The 19755-nt window shown below is 48.5% G+C and overlaps 1 protein-coding gene across 4 annotated transcripts in view; it reads left to right on the top strand.

Annotated features, from left to right (window-relative positions):
• Positions 1-19755, top strand: part of DLC1 (DLC1 Rho GTPase activating protein) — a 207888-nt gene that overhangs the window by 154234 nt on the left and 33899 nt on the right. The window contains exon 1 of one of the 4 annotated variants that reach the window (XM_007495635.3): positions 17077-17600. The exons of the other annotated variants lie outside the window; for them this stretch is intronic. Within the exon in view, the coding sequence (XP_007495697.2) occupies positions 17552-17600 (49 nt within the window). The 5' untranslated portion in view covers positions 17077-17551. Of the gene's footprint in view, positions 1-17076; positions 17601-19755 lie in introns of those variants that run through there. 4 annotated transcript variants of the gene reach the window in all.

Raw genomic sequence — 19755 nt, 5'->3', positions numbered from 1 at the left:
GACCATGTAACCTTGGGCAGCCAGATGGTACTGTAGATAGAGCACTGGGACAGGAGTCAGGAAGACTCTTCCCGAGTTCAAAACAAGCCTTGGACACTTACTAGATAGGTAACCTTGGACAAGTCAATGAACCCCATTTGCCTCGATTTCCTGGAGAAGGAAATGGCAAACCACTCCAGTACCTTGGCCAAGAAAACTCCAAATGGGGCCACGAAGAGTCAGATATGACTGAAACAGTTGAATAACAACCACCACTTGGGCATGTCAGGTCGCCTTTCTGGTGGGCCTCAGTTTCCTCATCTATCCAATGAAGGTGTCAGCTTGCAGGTCCCTCCTAGCTCTATCTAGTTTTCCAGGATCCTGGGAATGGGTGCCCCAAAGAAGCAAGCGTGCAAACTTGGGCACTGTGCCATGATTGCAAAGGATGTGACAGCAATTCTCCAAGGTGGGTTAAGAATTGTAGGGGACTCCTAAGCCATGCTCCAACCTTCTTTGTGCCCCCAGGTGCTACAGAAGAGAATGAGCCAGTGCCCTAGAACACAAAACATTTGGAGAGCTGTGAGACAGTATCTCTCCGTAGCAGAGGATTAATAAACAAAGACCCAATGCCCAAAGTCTAAGGAATAGACTAGTTTCACAAGCATATAGAATGGTGAGCAGGCTGCATGCCCACCTCTGCCCCATCTCCCAGGAGATGCAGGATCACTCTGGACTCAGGAGTTTGGGGAAAAGTACAGAGGAAGGATGCTCTTTTCCCTCTGTACCTCCCCTTTCACCAGCCCAAGGACCAGAAACTCTGGAGGGACTGGGGACCAGGGGCTCAAAACCTGGACAAAGAATTCAGGGTTCAAGCTGGCCTGGAACCTTGGCTCAGCCTAGGTCAGGGAACTGAGGCCTGGCAAACGTGTTGCCGTAAGGGCTTCTACCTGTTTTGGCTGGAACTGACTAGTCCAGTGGGCCTAAGTAAAAGGACACTGGATTTAGGGGGAGCAAGGAGCCATACTCTGGTCATTCTCGTCCTCCTTGAGCAGCCTTCACCTCTGCCCTACAGCCGCAGCCTTGGACACAGGGCTGATTCTCAGGAAATGGCTTTGGAGAAAGCAAGATGTGAATAAGAACTATTGTTCTCACTTCCTACCTGGCAGTGAGGTGGTACAGAGTGCTGGGCTTGGAGTCAGGGAAGGCCTGATTTCCAATCTTGCTTCAAACACTGACTCTGGACAAGCCCCTCAACAGTCTCAGTTTCCCTATCTATAAAATGGGAATAATAATAGCACCTACCTCCCAAGGCTGTTGTGAAAATCAAATAAGCTAAAATATGTAAAGCATTTTGCCAGTCTAAAAGAGCTATATAAATGTATGTTACACGATATTGAAAAGGCATCATGTTGTATTAGTTACATTAAATTTTATGAATATACATTAAGTTATTGAAAGTGTTAAATAGTAAATTATTAATATACTGTTTGCTAGGTCTTTTTACTATTACTGATAATGCTAATGACTAATAATATTAATATTACTAATATTAAATTTTGTTTATTTTAATTATATAATTTAATTTCTCTAATATCAAATAAAATGACTAATAATCTAACACTTTGATTGGCAGAGGGAAAAGCCTTGAGCATAGCTAACCATGATTCTAGGCAAGATGGGATAAGAGCAAAGGCTGCTGGGAATATCTGAACAGGCAGGTGTTTCTCTGAGACAAAAAACTTGATGGATAAATCAGTGGGAACCCGGGTTCCCTCCTGCCTCCAGGTGGAACACAGCCTCTCCAGCCTGGTCTGGCCTTTATTATGTATTCCCTCATCTCTATCCCCTATCCAGTGTTAAGAAGTATGGCCCATCCCAAGAAGCTCTGCTGCCCGGGCTTGCTCCCTGACTCCAGCGGGGGTCTGGTCCTTGAGCAGAGGGGCACCACTATGGCCAGAGGGGCACTCATGTGCCTATGCATTCCAAGCAGGCCACACACCAAATAAAAAGCCCTATTGTCCATGGAAGATCTCTAGTGGAGGACAATCCAAAGGGTGGTTGTTCTCGGGCCTGGGGAGGACTGGATGTGGTTTATTTCTCCCATTCTGAAACAAAGGACAAAAGGGTCACTGTCCTAGCCTTTCCCTCCGCTTTCCTTTCCTTCCTTCCCTAGCCTCTGTCCACCCTTTCCGGCTTGGCTGCCGGGGCCTGGCCACCAACCAGGCACCCAAGGCACCAAAACATCTCTGTCCCGGGCTTTGGCCGGTTTTTTCCTAACAGGAATGATTAAAATAGCCCCATGCTCCTGTTAGGAGTAAAAGTGATTAAAAATACCCCAAGGAGGTTTCCTTTAGGACAATAAGCTGGATTGAAGCCAACACAAACCCTCTCTGTGTAGAAATGTGGCTCAGAGGGGTGAGTGACCTTCCTACCACATTCCTGACCTCCCTGCCACTGTAGCCATCCATGGGAGGAGGGACCATGTTCAGTGGGCAGCCTTTCCCATTGGGAGCCCAGGGACACTGAAGAGAGCTCTGCTTCCTGCTTGGGCACGGGCTGGCAGGCCCAAGGGCCACTGGCACTTCAGGTCCACTAGATCCCGGGCTCGAAGGGACCTCAGAGACTATATAGTCTGGCCCCCTCTGTTAGAGAGGAGGAAAAGAGCCCAGGGAGGTCAAGGATCACAAACCTGGAGCTGAAAGGAACTTTGGGGCAAATTTGATCATTAAGGAAATTCAAACCGAGGAAAGGAAGTCACTTGCTGAGGTCACACAGGCAGTAAGCAACAAAGGAAGAATTCCCAGAGTCAGTGATCTTTTCACTGAACCACACTGCCTCCAAGAAGTGAAGTTAGCCAGTCAAAGAGGTGATGGTTAGATGGATGGATGGATGGATGGATGGATGGATGGATGGATGGATGGATGGATAGACAGACAGACTTTGGGTTAGTTTGCAAGTGACTGAGAAAGAAGGTAGAATTTCTACCATGTCATTTTTAATTGGGACAGTGAGAATGATTCCTGTGCCAGTTTGTATATGTGCATGTAGGTCTCTGTGTATAGAGCATGTAGGGAGGACGTAGGCAAGTTGGTGTTGCCTTCATCCCCATTGCACAGAGGAGAAACTGAGACTCCACAAGGATGCTACCAATTAGAGCTCTCCCAGCTCTAAGTCCTCTGCCCTTTCTACCCAGCCTGCCCAGTAGTACAGCCCTGGATCCTTTTGAACCTACGCTCCTGTGCCTGGAAGAAGAGTTCCTGAAGGACTTGGCCAGAGTCTGGATGAAGAAGAGAATGGGACCAGCCCTGGGTTCTGATGGCAGAGGGAGCCCCCCCAGCATGAGCAGGCTTCTGTTACCAATGAAGGCTGGCACTTTTTCTGTGGCAACTTTTAGGCTTTGGTACATACTGCACAGTGCCCAAAGCAACTCCTAAGTGGAGCCTGCACCCAGGTCTGCCCGACTCAGAAGCCAGTCCTCTATCCATTGGGTGGATCCATGTTTTCTCTCACCAGAAGGAGAATAATGGGAAATAATTCTGCCAAAGGAAGCTGGAAGTAGATTGTGAGGAACTTGACATGGCAAGCTAAAGGAGAGTTTGGGTCCAATGTTCCAGGTACAAGGGCCTTAGTGACATGGTCATTCTTGTGCCTTAGAAAAGCGACATGCAAAGATGCATGAAGGAGGAGGGCTTGAGGAAACTCTAGCGGCTGGACAGAAGTCCAGCAAGGAATCCCTGTGAAGATAACATAAGGAGGTGAGCAGGCCCATGTGAGCATGGACAGGGTGAGGCTCAAGGACTTTGCAGCAGATTGGAGAGACAGAAGCAGGAAAGGAAATATTTATGGTCGGGTTAATGAATCAGTAAATAGTGGAGGTCACTAAAGCTGGCCTGATGGGAATGATACCATGTCTCAGCAACAGAATATCAAATGGCCCTTTGCCTTTTAGGGTATCCCCAGGGCTTAGAGCAGAGCCTGGCAGACAGTAGGCAGGCGCATCATAACTGGTGACTGCTTGGTCAAAAGCTCCATGATGCACCATTTGTTATTACTGCTATAGCCCTTTAGGATTTATAAGACATGCTACATACATTATCTCATTGTCCCTTATAACAATCCTGGAGGATAGGTGCTCTTGTTCTCATCCCCATTTTACAGATGATTTTCAGAGGCATGAAGTGACTTGCCCAGGGCCACACATGACCACCTGTGATCCAGAGCTGTCATAGATACAGCTGGGCCCAGATCTTGGGTCTATTTCTGGTCAGCGAATAATCTGTGTCATTATTCCATCAGAATAGGGTGATCATAAGGCCTTGGCCCTGGACAGAATCTCACCTGCACCTCTTTACTTTGCCCTGGCCATAGTCTAGGCCTGTTGTCCCCGAGTCTCATGGCTTCAGGACCCAAAGTGTCCAAGGGGAGACTGACCCAGAGTTCCAACTTTCTTGGTCCTGTAGCCAGTGCAGCCCTGTGCATTTTCTGGCACAAAAGTTCTTGAGAAGATGACTTCATGCATAGTGCAGGACAGAGTAGGATATGAACTAGGGTCCCCTCACTGGTTCTGGAACAATTGTGTGACTCTCAGAAAGTCACTGAGTCTTCATTCCCTTATATGTATAATGGGGATGGTCATACTTGCCCTTACCATACGGTCTCTGGGCCTATCAGGAGGGAGATATTTTGTCAACCTTGGAGCTCTTTCCAAGGGGCAGTGGCCATCATGGTTATGGTTAGAAGGACTTTGGCAACAGAGAGAGGTCAGGCTCTTGGGGATGATTAACTTCCCCTTCTGCCTCTACCAGCTGCCTCATTTCATTTGTGGGAAAAATGTGTGTGTTAACTAAGATTTTCTCTAGAGTCTCTTCCAGGACCAAAGGGAGATTAGAGTCTATCACATGCACTGTCTTTCTGCCATCTTGGAAATGAGGTCCTTGATGCCCAGAGAGGGAACCTGCCCAGGGTCACGCAGCCCTTGAAGCCAGGTTCTTGGGACTTCCAAGTCTGATTCTGGTGCCCCAGTAACACCACTCTACCCTTCCTGGTCATTTCAGGAAGTAATGAGTAGTGTGCCAGCCCCTGATGACTCTCTGCCTGCTAGGAGCTCCTAATGGAATGCATTGATCTTGCTGTTCTAGAACTGGTGGGATGGCTTATCCAGAACCTTTCACAGAACTTAGAAAAGATTCAGAGCAGGATTCTTAGCTGGGCTTCCTGACTCTTAACTGCCTTCCCTTCTGCTTAGCTTCTTGTCATGTTTCTACTCAAGAAACAAGTTTTGTTCACTAGCTCAGTCCCTGCAGCTTCTTATTCTTCCTATTAAGATCATGTCTACCCCTACTCACCCTTCTAGTGGCTCCCTCTTACCTCCAGAATCAAACAGTAAGTCTTATGTTTGACCCTTTACAAGCTGGCTCCAACCTCCCTTTTCAGCCTTATTATACATCAAGTCCCACTTCAGGAAATCTTAAAAGTCCAGGAAAACTGATCTTCTAGCTGTTCCTACTTTCCCATCTCTGTGCCTCTGTCCAGGCCCCTTGCCTGGGATAGCCTCCTTTCTCCCATCTCTTAGAGGGAGAATGTTGACCAATAAAGGTGAAGTCCATTCCCAGTATTCCTGTGGAAGCTTGGTAAGCTTCCTTCTATAAGCTTATCCAGAAGCATCTCCCAGCTTCAGAGGTCATACAGCTACTCTCTGACTTTTGTGGACTAACTGAAAGCCTTTAATTGGCTCCTGTTGGGAACAAAGCATACTCGTGCCAAGGGTCAAACAGATTTGCTCTTCCCTTGCAGCTTTTGAGTTAGGAAGAAGTGATGTGGGCCTCAGGAGGATGAGAAAAGTAATGGCACCAGCAGGGGCTGCAGCTGGCTAAGGCTGTCCACTCTCCCCACCCAACACCACGAGCACATAAACACATGGCCCCTCCATTTCTTTGGTCTCTGGCAATTACTCTTTCTGGTCCTAGGTAAACGAATCCCAGAAACAGAACAGACCAGGTTATGGCTTCATAAACTTCAAAAGGCCAGAAGAGCCATAGAAGGACACATCAGCCATCAAAGCCAGTGGCCATACTAGTTGAGTCCAGGGGGAATCAGCCCACAGGAGTGACATGTTAGACCCAGGCCAGCAGAAAACTGGCTGAGAAGCCAAAAGAGTGATCTGTCATTGACTGTGCCATACCTAAGCATGATCTTTGTGGGAACTCCTGGAGGGAGAAAAGGACTCCAAAGGCCAGGAATTACCATCTTCCCAGTTGAGGGTGTGAGAAGAGTTGAAGCAATCACTTTAATTTTAAATCTTCTCTACCCAGGGATAAAAAACATGTATAAATGGGTGCGTCCATCCCTTATCTTGGAGGGACTTTTTTGTACTTGGTTCCTTACTATTCATTCTCGATAAATATTTCTTTATAAAATCTAATGACTAGTAATTAAGTGATATGGATTTGGGATACACTTGCTAGGGGCTGATAATAATAACAGTGATAATAATGGAAAACCAGTCCTGAGGCCTCAGGGTTAACTCTAGAACCCTGAGAAGAGCAGTAGCCAACTTCCCTTTGGGAACCCAATCTGTCCATGCAGTCTGGGAAAGTGAACTCCAGACCACTGCTGCCACATTTATATGGATTACATACCTGCTCTCTTCCCTAGTAAGACTGTAGACTTCTTAAGTGCTCAGCTCTTCTGCTCTCTCTCCTTCCTTTCCTTGTCCTTCCTTCTTTCTCCCTCCCTGTCTCCTTTCCTCCCTCTTTCTCTTTCTTTTCTTCCTTCCTTTCCCTAGTACTACCACATTCCTTGATTATAATAGGTGTTTAATAAATGCTTTTGGATTAATTGATTTCTTTGTCTGTCTCTGCCTCTCTGTATCTCTGTCCTCTGCTACCAGGCTTCCAGTCCTCTACCAGATGTCACCTCTAACTAAAAATGATCAACAAATCCCCAGCACCATCATTTCCTTGATTATTCCACTCACCGTCTCTCTGCCTGACCATCACTTTATGTATTATCTCCCCATGGAGCACCTTGTGGGCAGGAAATGCCCTTTTTTTCCTATTTGTATCTCCAACAAGCAGTACAGTACTTAGTCTATCTAGAAAGTTCTTCCAAGTGCTTTTCATTCATTCATTTAGTAATTCATTCTCTCTGGCAATCAGCACAGATGGTATACTGGATCTCTGAAAAAATATGGGTAGCTCTCCGGTTGTTTTCAAGGCTAGCATAGCCTGAAAGAGTATTGGGCCCCACTACTGCTCCCTCCACCCCCTGGGACCAGCAGGCACTTCTCACCTTCCCTCAGCCCCACGTGGACAGGTGTGTAACCTCTTAGGCAGGCTGGGGAGCAGCCTCCCCCTGGAAAGTCTCAGTTAAAGGGCAGCAGGAAGTGGGCCCTGAGGCTAGGAAGAAGGCTAGGCAGCTCTGATTTCATGCTACATAAACACAAGTGAGGCTGTTTGACACTCAGCCTAGAGCAAAGGAGGAAATAACCCTGACTTCAAATTGGGTCACCTGAGCTGAGGCCAACCACCTCCATCCTATCTTCACCCTCAGGGAGACCTAGAAGCCAGGATTAGAAGGAGGCTCCAGCTTGCATGAGTCAGCCTGGCCTCACGGGGGTCCAGCCTGACATTCCAAGCAGGAAAAATGTGGCATGAGCATCTTCATTGGACCGGGCATGTTGTCAGATGACCACAACACGGCGAGGGTTATCACTTAGAGGCTCTCATTCATCCTGCAGGCCTCAGGTGTGCAGAGCCCCACAGCCAGGGGAAAGAAATCTCTGCCCCAGTGACCGGGGGTCATAGATACCCTGCCTGCCTGCCTGCCACTGGGTTGGGGAGAACTCCCAGGAGAAAGACACACAATTACAATTAGCTTATTCTTCTCCAAGTCCATGGAATTCTTAGAAAGATCGTCCTGGCACAGGTCACTGTCTGGCTACGACCCCTTTATATTTAATGTTCTATTGTGGTCAGTAGCATTAAAAAGCCATTCTTCTCCTCTTGTTCAGTGGAATTCAGAGAGCAATAGAGCTGGGATGAATCACCATCTTCCTACTGTCCAATAACATTTTTTCTCTTCGTTTAAAAAAAAATCTGAACATAAACATCAGCTAAAATAGATGCTTTCACAGAAATGGTAGGAGAGCGACACAAAACTACAGTGCCTGCTTTTCTTTGGCCCTCAGGCCTCCTCTAGCCTTCCTCTTCTATATCCTCTTCCCTTCATTCTCTTCTATGCGTTTCAAAAACAGGTTTCGATGCTTCTTTTTTCTATTCTTTTTTTTTTTTAAATCCTCACCTTCCGTCTTGGAGTCAATACTGTATGTTGGTTCCAAGGTAGAAGAGTGGCAAGGCCTAGGCAATAGGGGTTAAGTGACTTGCCCAGGGTCACACAGCTAGGAAGTATCTGAGGCCACATTTGAACCCAGGACCTCCCGTCTCTAGGCCTGGCTCTCAATCCCCTGAGCCCCCCAGCTGCCCCCTTTTCTTTCCTTTTCTATCTTTTTGTGGTTATCCTGTATCTGTTCCCTCTGTCTAAAGTAGAGAAGGAAAAAGGAAATGATGCAACAAGCACTGGGTTAACCATTGCTCATACAATCAATTCTTCATCCTAGGAGCAGGAGTGTGCTGACAAATGCTGACCAGCCAACTCTGGGGGAGGAGTAGGGGCCGCAGCGTAGAGATGCTCTTTTGACTTTTCATCTGTACTCTTCCCAGCTAGACAATAGACCAAAGGACAAATCAGAGCCCGATTTGTGCCATTTGCCCGTGTCTGACGCGTCAGTGCTCACACCGAAATTAACAATAAACTCACAAGCTGGGTCAAGCCGGTAGAGTAGAGGCAGCGAGCACGTGAAGGAGAGCCAGATCCAGGATGGAACCAGTGCAGGCGGAGGAAGGACACGGTGAGATGAGATGGAAAGTCACAGCAGCAGCTGGGGATGAGCATGGCTGCCATGATCTGGGAAATGTTAATAAGATAACTGCTGATTGGAAGAAGCGGGGGTCGTCTGGAGGCGGCAGGGGACCCCCCCCAGCTCCAGGACCAGGGCTACAGAGTTATGGGGAGCTCCTACACCAGAGGAGGTACAACTAGTCCCGGAGGATGGGCAAGGATGCAGCCACACAGGGGAAACCAGGTTTCTCTGAGTGCAATAAACTCCCAGAGGGCTCCCTACTGCCTCCAGAATGGACTATAAAGTCCTGGGTTTAGCTTTTATAGCCTTTCATAACCAGCCCCCACCCCCACCCTACCTTTCCAGTTTGCTCGGATCTCAGGCCCTTTACAATCCAGCTTCACGGGCTCCCTGACTGTCCCCCCACTAGACCCTCCATCTCCCCACTCCAAGCATTTTCTCTGACTGTCCACCAAGCCTGGAACTCTCTCCCTCCTCATCTTCTTCTTCTTATCACCTCCCTGGTTTCCTTCCAATTCCAGCTCAAAATCCACCTTCTCCAAGAAGCCCTCCAGAAGCCCCCAATGCAGATGCCTCCTTTTTTGACTATCTCTATTTGGGCATACCCCTGGATGATAGGAGCATGTGGTCTCCCCATTACACTGGGAGCTCCTCAAGAACAAGGATGGAATTGTTTGCCTTTCTTCATATCCCCTTCATATCAGGCACAGTGCCTGACAGACAGTGGGTGCTTAACTCTATTTGGTGAATTGTCTTGATGGACCTGAATATGAGAGGACTAGGTCCAAAATGAGGAGGAATTTGTTCATTGTGGAATGAGAAGTCCAAAGTGCCCAATAATGACTGCCCAGTGATTGATCGTATCTTTAGAGGCTTTTCTTTTTCTTTTTGTTTATCTTGGAGTCCTTCTTCTGTCTGTTTGTGGTAGATGGGGGTGGGGAGGTTAAAAGGGGCTTTGTTGTCCCCAGTTTCCTACAAGCTATCCTTTTCTATGAGGGAGAGCCATGGGCACTCGGAGCACCAGCAGCAGTCACTGAGCTTAGGCAAAATGAGAACCATCTCCACCTTCTGATGGCCAACGTAAAGCCCCCCGCCTCACCCTTCTGTCCATGGTCTCGGATCCCTGTACTTATAGGTAGCCCGGGTGGACCATCAACTCTCCTCCTACCAGCTGCTGCAGCTGCTGCTTCTATTACATGAGCTTGTGGGAGTCTGCACTCCACCCCCCACCCCAAAAGCCTTCTCTCTTATCTCATTTAGCACCTTGGCCCCTTTTAGCACCTTGATGGCCACATCCAATTTCCTCTTCAATATGGCACCCTATTCCTCCTTCTCCAGATCTAACTCATCACTCCTATCCCCAAATGTCAATCTCTGGCCTTCTCCACAAATCACCTCTCATCCTCCATGTGGTCTCCATACTTCTTTTCTGCCTGCTTGCCTGTCCCTTATCTCTTCTCTCCCTTAGGGCCCTTCTCCTGCCCCATCCCTCAGCCAAAAGGTTCTGGCCGCTGCTGTTACAAATGGTAGCAAATGGTGTCTGGCCACAAGGAGGGTAAAAATGGGCGTCTGGAAGGAAAGAGGGGGGAGGGAACAAAGACAATCAGAGAGAGGGCAGAGAGAGAGAGAGAGAGCTAGCTCACTCATCACTCACAGTCACCAGGCCAATGAGACTGATCTCTACAAGCTTCAGTTTCTGTGTCCAGACCCTTTGCTGCTGGCAGACCTGATACACACCGTTGGCCTTCAGCTTGTAGCCTCTTTCTCCCTCATGAGTAGAAAATGAGGATCTGAGTTAGTGACTCAGGGATGGGAAAAAAAAACTTCAGCACCACCTGAATGAACATGGTAGGATCCAAAGAAAATGGGAACCTGTCAGATCCTACAGAGAAGTCTGGAGCAATGAGGAAGGCAGGTCCCAAGCCCAAACTGGAACTCTAGAGAGTTACCCATGTGACCTTGGGATCCTGGGAATCAGAAAGATGCGTGTGTGTGTGTGTGTGTGTGTGTGTGTGTGTGTATGCAGATGTGTGCACACTCATATCTGGGCTGGTATGCATGAATTAGCTAGCACAAGTAGGCGAAGCATCTCCCTAGTGTTGCATTCAATGCTTCTAGTCTCTGGGTAATACACTGGCATCCTTCAGATTCTCCCTCTGAAATGAATAATCAGTGAGTAAATGATGTGCTTCTTTTTTAAAGATATTTTATTTTACCAATTACATGTACTAACAGTTTTCCACATGGGTTTTCTGAAGTCATATGGTCCAAACTGTCTCCTTCCCTCCTCCCAGAGATGGCAACCAATGTATTATTGGTATACACATACCATCATGCAAAACGTATTTCCATATTGTTTAGTTTTTGTAAGAGAACCAAAAGTACAAATACAAATAAACTAAAGTAAAAAATAATCTGCTTTGACCTGCCTTCTGACTCCATTCTGACTCCAGATTTTCTCTGGAGGTGGACAGCATTCTTTGTCCTAAGTCCTCAGAATTGCACTGGATCACTGTATTGCTGTTAGTAGCAAAGTCTAACACAGTTGATCATTCCACAATAGTGCAGTTACTATGTACATTGTTCTCCTGGTTCTGCTCATTTCACTCTGCATCTGTTCATGGAGGTCTTTCCAGCTTTTTCTGAAATCATCTTGTTCATCATTCCTTAGAGCACAATAGTATTCCCTCACCATCATATGCCACAATTTATTCAGCCATTCCCCAATAGAGAGACACCGCTTTAGATGCCAATACTTTGCCACTACAAAAAGGGCTACTCTAAATATTTTTGTAGAAGTAGGTCTTTTCCCCTTCAATGATATGCTTCTTGAATCCCCTAAGGACACAAATAGAAAAGGGAAACTAGAAACTAGAAAAATAAATTTATTTTATGCTGCAAATAGATTCACCTTGGCCAAGTAAAGGGGCTTGATTCTCCATGAGAAATAGCATCAGAAAGGTTAGCTCTAAAGCTCTATAATGAAGCCAAGTTTTCTTCCTGTTCTTCCAACTCCCTTTCCTCATTTCCCACTATTTATGCTGTCCCTAGACTATCCAAGCCTCTGGCTGCTGTGCCCCCAGGCGGTGCATAGTTCTCTAAACACCCATGGGGTGTGATCCATCCTCCTAGGGCCAAGGAGTTTAGAATGCCAATGAGGCAGCTGGCATAGTGTATTCCCACCACCAAAGGACAGGAAGGGCTGTGCTTCTCCCGAGGGTCAGGTCTCCCTCTCCCACCATCACTCCCCTACACTCTGAGGAATTCCTCTAGAAGAGGACTGTAAAAATCTCCCCAGCCAACCAATCTGTCAACAAGCATTCATTAAATGTTTGCTATGTGCCTGGCACTGTGATAGATATGGGCAGAAGGCCCCTGCTCTCAAGGAGTTTACAATCCAACAGCCCAACAACGCAAGCACCCAAAAGTAAAAAATCCATTCCAAGTCGAGATGAGTTCCTGTCTTGGGCAGCACCAGGTAGGGTTGAGGAGGAAGGGGCCCATGGGAATGGAATTCAAAAGGGTAGAGAAGGGCAGGGGAGGAATTGCATTCCAAACTCCAGGGACAATGTACGCAAAGACAGGGACACACATACTGAAGAACTTATCATAGGAAAGATTTACGGAGAATAAATGAGAATCAAGAAATTATATAATATGTGGTGATATTATGGATATATATAAACTATATAATATATAGTTCTACATATAAATCATAGTTATATTATATATAAAAGTATATGTGTAGTTATATTATCTATATATTAAAATATATTATATATAAATGCTATGTAGTCATGTATGTATATGTTAAATTATATAGTTATATATGTATAGTCATATTTTAATTTATATTTCGTAGCCATATATAAATTATATAATATGTAATTATGTGTGTATATAATGAAATTATATAATATACAACTATATTATATAGTATATACATACATTATATATTCATACTCTATGTATACATAAAATTATATAATGTGTCATTATATAAAGTATTTGTATATATTCTATGATATTTGGTTAGAGCGGGTAATTTTCCAAGCAGCCTCAAGTGTCAGGGTCCCGGGCCCCTCCAGAGGGGCTCAGAGAAGGGGGACGTGTCCTTTAAAGTGAGGAGGTCGGAGGTGATGGTGTGTGAACTCTCTTTGGACCTGTGACCCTCCGACTCTCTTCTTTCCCAGAGTCCCTTCTCTCTCTGGGGGCTGCCTGATCACAGTTGGTTGGCTAATGGTTTGCTCTCACGGGGGCTACATTGCAAGGAAGGGGGATATTCAGAGGACACAAAAAGCTCTTTTCCCTAAACAAGACAACATATAGTTTAATGCCCAGCATTCCCGGCGGTCTCTAGGATGACTTGACTATGGCATTCATTGAACAAATAGCTATTAAATTCTTACTGGTGGGAGCCCAGGGCTGCCTGGGGGCTCCATGGGTCTGAGTCCAGTGAGGTGCTTAAGGCACCATTGACAAAGAGCGGGGAAGAAAAAAAGGCAGACCAGGATGCCTGGCAAAGCAGAGGAATGTCAGGGAGCACTTCTAGGAAGGAGATATCACATTCTTTCAGGAAAAAGGGTCCACTCCTGAGGGCTGAAAAGAAAACCAGTTTTTGGCCAGTGATGGTTAATCACAAATGGCTATTTCCAGAACAACTCTGCATCTTTTTTAAGATTAATTACTTTCCCCTAATTGGCTAATCTTTGTTTCCTTTTCTAAACTTCCTATTCTTTCTCATATCCTCTTTGGAACTTGCAAATGAAATTAGTAAGGGAAATAATTCTATCATGTTCCACTGAAGAAAAGTTATATAATGATGTTTCCCTTCACCCCCGCCCCCTTCTCCTCAGGACTCTGGAAACCTTTGGTTTCCTTAGGGAGATCCCTCCAACTCAGAACAGACTCTGACTACATCATAGCTTGCCCGGACATCTATTTATCCGTTTACGGTAAGAGCCATGGCTGGACATGAGAATAGAGAACGAGTCATAGGCTCTATTCCCCCTTCCCAAAAGAGGGGCACTTCCTCATTGGAAAACCACATCACTGTAGCCAAAGGATGAAGGAACCAAAGCTACCCGTTGCCACACTCAGAGCCCAGGTGCATGGTGGGTCGGGAAACGGTGAGCTCCTTCTCTCAGCTTCAGAAGAGGGCTAATAATAATGCCCACAACTACCTCTTGAGGAATAAGAGAGATAATGAATGAAAAGTGTTGGGCAAATATTAAAACACTCATAGAATGGCCATTGTGAGGATCAGCACAGCCTCCTGGGGGGGAATCCCAAGGGTGAGCTCTTTTTGTCATGGCGACATGACTCTGGAATGAGACACCCAGACACTGAATGGCACAGGGGCTGGTATAAGAGTAATCAAGCTGGGAAACCAGGAGAAGGATGTCGAGAGGGCCCACAAGCCCGTGCTTCCAGCCCTTGGATCCTTAAAGTGATGATCCCAGAAAAAGGAAACTTAGACCCAAGGAAAATGGAATACTATGGCCAGACTCCCTTGACTTCTAAAAAAGTTGAGAGATTCACTAGAGATTTGTGGATCATTAGATCCACAGATTAAATCATTAGAGATTTGTGGAGAGTCTCAGAGGGAGAGAGCAACCTGCTAGCTCCCATCCTGGGCAGGCCATTTGGACACCAACTCAGCTCCTTTATGTGGCAGCAAGCAAATGTAGCCATTATTCACTTATCGATGGAGGGAAAAGATGACCAAGAGGGAAAGGGAAAGAGAGCACCCACTATGTGCTAAGTGGGCATCAAAGTGGCACAGTGACTGCCTCTCTACCAACATCAAAAAAAGATGACACGACTTGCCATGGTCACAAAGGTTCAGTGAAAACTGTTGAGGCAGAACTTGAATTCAGGTCCCCCCACTACAGATTCAGGACTTCCTTTTCCAGGACAGCACATCATTTCCCAGGATTGGGAATGCCTTCATTCTTCTACATTCTACAACAAATTGTATCCAAATTTCCTTGGACTGGTGTCTATACTCCTGCTATTTACAAATACTATTCAATCAAGAAACATTGGTGAAGGCTGTGGCATATGACAGGCCCTGAAGATACAAAATCAAATGGAAATAGGTCCATGCCCTCAAGGGGGATTTACTCCAGAGGTACACCCCAGACCCTGAAAGAAAAAGGCAGGAGGTTGAGGAAGGAGACAATGCCCGTTACTGGGATGTGGGGAGGCTTTGTTGAGGGGAAATGTCAGGGCACATATTCCAGGCATGCAGAACAGTTCAGGGAAAGGGGGATGCATGAAGATGGTTGATGGGACAATAAAGTTGGAGGATGGAGAATAGAGGCATCCATCAGTGCTAGAGTTTCTGAACAAAGTAAATGTGAAATGAGTGACTCATTCTGACTGAGGGGTTTGGAAGAGAAAGATGTTTTCTAGAAGGGGAAGGGTAGCGCTGAAGCCTTTTGAATGAGGGCTGAATGGTGTGATCAGATCTGGGCTTTTATCTTGCCAACTATGGGGAGGGGAATTAGAGAGAGGGGCAGAGCTAAAAGGGGAGAAGAGCACCAGGAGCATGTTCTAGTGGCCACGACTGCTTTGTCTTCCCATTTGCAGAGCCCTGGTGTCCTCTCTCTTTTTTTGGTGTCATCATTCTGCTGCCCAGTGTCTTTGGGGGCATATCAAGTGGGTTCCCTCGGTTTACCTTCTGCTGAACTTGTGATTTCCTCTTGGTTGAGTACTTCCATCATGGACACTGTGGGGAAGGAAGGAAGGAAGGGACACTTTGCTTCTAAGAAGGGTTCCCTCTCCAGGTCTAGGTTCACCTCTTTCCGCTTCACCGAGCTTGCCCTACTCAGAGCCATCTGTTGCCAAATAAACTGAACCTAGAACGTTGTCTTGCTTTTTAAAGGGATGTGAGGGATGCGGCTGAGCCTTTGGAACCACCCTTGACTCTAGAGTTTCACAGAAAACCCCTCTACACCCAGTCTACAGGGAGCAAAGCGCCAACATACTATTAAAGACCCTTACATTCTGTAATGTCATCACCTGTCTGGGAGGGGGCCTCCAATAGGAGAAGGTTTGAAGTTGGCTTTCAGAAGGCAAGCTCTACCTTTCTACCTTTCTGCAGTCAGTCTAGAGCCCCTAGGAGGGTAGGTGCAGAAGGCAGCATCTTTTAGCCAGTATCCTTCCATCTGGTGCCTCTTGGGAAACCCTTGCTGCCCAGACTTTCTTGCTAAAGCCCTTTTCATCCTGTGGATTTCAGACTCCTCACCTGACCTCCATAGTACTTGAGATTCAGATGTTAGAGCAGCAGGACTGCCCAGAGAGGGATCCTCATTTTTTACTTCTTTGGAAGAGGGGCAGACGTGACCGGAGCGGGGGAAGCAGTCAGTGACTGGTTCTTGAGCCTGGTATCAGCCCTGACTTTTCCTCCCAGTGCATGGGAACAGTTCTGTTCAACAGTCTCCACTTAGGTGCCTAGCTCTGTGGAAGATATGATGATGGGGTTGGGGATGGTGATACACATTCTATGGTACTTTCAAGTCTACCCTTAATGTATGGAATGTCATTTTGCTCTTACTCTAGCCCAACAACTGTGAGAAGGTAAGCAGGCCCTCAGCATCTGAACTTGCCCTCTCTGGATCTCAACTCCCTTAAATGTAAGTCACACAGCTAGGACTGGTCTGAGGCAGGATTGGAATCCAGGGCTTTCCTTCTGCCTCCAGGTCTAATGCTCTCATAATAGACTGACTCCCAAGTGAGGGAAAGAGGGGGAGTTTTTTTTTCTAGCTCCCTAGAAAAACCGACAATTGTAAGGGCTGAAAAGATCGGCGGACACATTTCTGGGCAGATTTAATACAGCTTAAAACAGTGTCTATCCATAGGAGAGACACCTCCGTGGCCCTGCCTGTCAGAGAGCCCGTGTGTTCCCAGCCCCAACACTGACCAGCTAGGTGACCCAGAGTCCATCTCTCCGGCGGCTGCCTCAATTTCCCCGTCTTCCCAATCCTAGGAGTAAAGGTGCAGGACCATATGGGAGAGGCTCCATCCCTGGGGCCATGCCTCGGGCCGAACAACGGAACCTTTTTCGGAGGGGAGGAGGTAGAGTGCAAATTGGAAGAGGAGGTCCCTGGCCGAAGCAGGGCTGACTAGGGACAGCATCGAAGGCGGGGCCAGGCCAAGGGAGTCCTCCTCCTGGGGGGGAGGGGCGACGAGGAATGTTAGGAAGAAGTCTGGGCCTCCACTGAGAGGTGGGTAGGGAAGGGGGCGGAGCCAAAGGTGGGGAGAGGGCGAGGGAATCGGTCCCCCCCAGGGGCGGGGCACGGCCAGGGGTGGAGCTGTGGAGAGGCAGAGGCCAGGGGCAGGCGTTGGCCGCCTGTGGGTGAAGGCTGCTGGTCACAGCCGCTGTTTTAGATCAGCAAGCAGTCTAGAGGGGCCTGAGTTTAGGGGCTCCCCCGCGCGTCTCCAGCCTCCACGTGCAAGGGCTACGTGGGCAGCAAAGGCAGCGGTGCCTCGATGGATTGTCTCCGAGCCCAAGGGCCCCCTGAGAGCTTCTAGTTCCCCAGGACCAGTTCCCTCCCGCTGGGGCCCCAGGACCGGAGCCCAGGGGACCGTCCAGAGGGCAGGGACGGGCCAGGAGCTCCGTGGGGCCCCGCACGTCCGCAACGCCCCATGTGCAGGCAGAGGCCATCTCCACCTCTGGATACCATGATCGTCACGCGTAAGCAGCTCTCTCCCCGGGCTAAGGGAAGGAGATCAGGAGGTCAAGGAGGCTGGGGGCCACTGGGGCTGGAGGGAGGGCCTCTAGAGAGCCTGGGGTCTGGGTCGGGCAATGCTGGGTACAGATTGGCTGTTTCGAGGCTGGGAGGACTCGGGGAAGCCCAGGTGGCTGGCTCGGGGTGGGGGGTGCCAGAGACCAGATCCTCTCCCCCACCTATCTCTGCTCGAGGTGGGAGAGGACCCAGGAGCCAAAGGTGGGCAGGCTGGAGGGCGAGATCCCTGGAGAGATCCACCCAGGCTGGACGGAATAGATTGGGATAATTGCCACTGGGCTGCTGGCCATATGAGGCCCCTTAAAGGTCCTGGCTAATTCAGTAGGAGTCCGTTTTGAGGGACTGCGCCCGAGTTGTTCCAAGGTGGCTTCTCGCTTCTCTTTCCCCAAGCCCTCCTCTCTTTACTTCCTTTCCCCTTCTCCTTCCTCGCAGAGCTGTGTAAGCCTAAACGAAGTGACTGCGTCTAAGCTCGCTTCCTCATCAAAGAGTGGAGAAGGGCCAATGCCCTTTACTTTAACGTTCCCTTCCAGCTCTGGGCCCGGGCTTCCTCCCGGCTGTAGGAAACTTTCTGGCAGTGGGGGGCCCTGGAGGGGGCAGCTCAGTCCTCCCTGCCCTCACCAGGACTCTGCTGCCTGAGAATGGGCGCTTTAGCGATGAGGCACAAATCTGCCCCCCCCCCAACGGGCTCCCACACATCCAGCTCATTCCCGTTAGTTCCGCACCCACTCCTCTCCAGAAGGGAGGGGGAAGGGGGGTCTGTAAGCCCCGGTGAGGTAGGACCAGAACTTCAGCAAGCCCTCGGGCTCCCCCAAGTGTGTACAGAGAGAGCCTCCCCACCTCGAGCCCTGGGCAGCCTCTGGAACCCCTGCGGCAGACAGATGTGGCGGGTGGGCAGTGACAGCTAGACCAAATGGAGCTAAAGGCGGGACAGAAGGAAAAGGCATCCTGGACATTCGAGGTCCCCTCAAAAGCCAGGCGGGAGGTGGGGCAGCAGAGACAGGGAGCCCTTGATAGCTCTGCGGGGGGAGCAGGGCTGTAGCCGAACCTTTGATGTCTCCTGGGCTGCCTGATTGCCCTCGCTCCTTCCGGAGGCAGCGCCATAGTCTGAAACTCAGCCAAGAGTCCCTGTGTCACAGCTGTACCTCCGGAGCCGGAGGGGGGGGGGGGGGGGGGGCTTCTCTGCCTTACCCTGCCTGGGGCTGCCTCCCGGAGTGCAGTTGTCTCTGCCTCATAGTGAAGGCTAGGAGAATACAATGGCAGTTCTCTCCTGGAGTCCCTTCAGGGCACCTCCAGCCCCCTGCCCCAATTCCTGGGCTTTGGGGCTGAGACGGGGATGGGGATAAGTCCTGGGGTCTGTGGTGTGATGAGGAGCAGCTGGGAGAATTGAAGGGCTTTCAGGTGGCAGAGGGACCAGACTTGCTCTTGGGAGGTGGGGAAGAAGGAGAGAAGTCTGGCTTTGTTTTCAGGAAGAACTTGCTAAGCACGGGAGCAGTCCCAGTGTGGAAGGGGCTGTCTCCAGAGAGAGTGATCTCCCCGTCCTGGGAGGTCTCCAAGCAGAGGCTAGATGACCACTTGTCCAGGATGTTTTAGTGGGGATTCCTTCTTCCCTCCTCTGACTCCCTGAGGTGTTGTGGACAGACCTTTAGGCTCACTCAGCTCCATTTGGTTTTTCCTGGGATGTTGACAATACTTTCTTGTTCCAAAAGGGGACACTTGAAAGCTGAGGAAGGTAGCCTGGGCCTTGGTTTCCTGTGTAAACAGTAGGTCTGAGGAGGCAATCTGTGAATTCCCTGAGAGGAGTGTTCAGACCTAGGTTCAAATCCTGCCTCAGACACTTGTTACTAAAAGAGGTAATTGCTGAGTGCTTAGCAATAGCTGTATGTAGTAGGTGCTGTATAAATACCCAGCCTCTCACCCCAATGTGAGGAGGCTGGGAAGGTCACTGCCAGGGCTCAGACAATGAAAAATGGGGGGGGGGGGGGGGAAAGATCATTTTCTCATTTTTATTAAAAATTTTTATTTAATTAATTTAGAATATTTTTCCATGGTTACATGATTCATGTTCTTTCCCTCCCCTCCTCCCCATGCCCGTAGCCAACGCGC

This window comes from Monodelphis domestica, chromosome 6, assembly GCF_027887165.1.
Source record: "Monodelphis domestica isolate mMonDom1 chromosome 6, mMonDom1.pri, whole genome shotgun sequence".
Classification (NCBI taxonomy): domain Eukaryota; kingdom Metazoa; phylum Chordata; class Mammalia; order Didelphimorphia; family Didelphidae; genus Monodelphis; species Monodelphis domestica.
The sequence above is the reverse complement of the archived record's forward strand: the minus strand, read 5'-3'. Positions and strand labels throughout refer to the sequence as shown.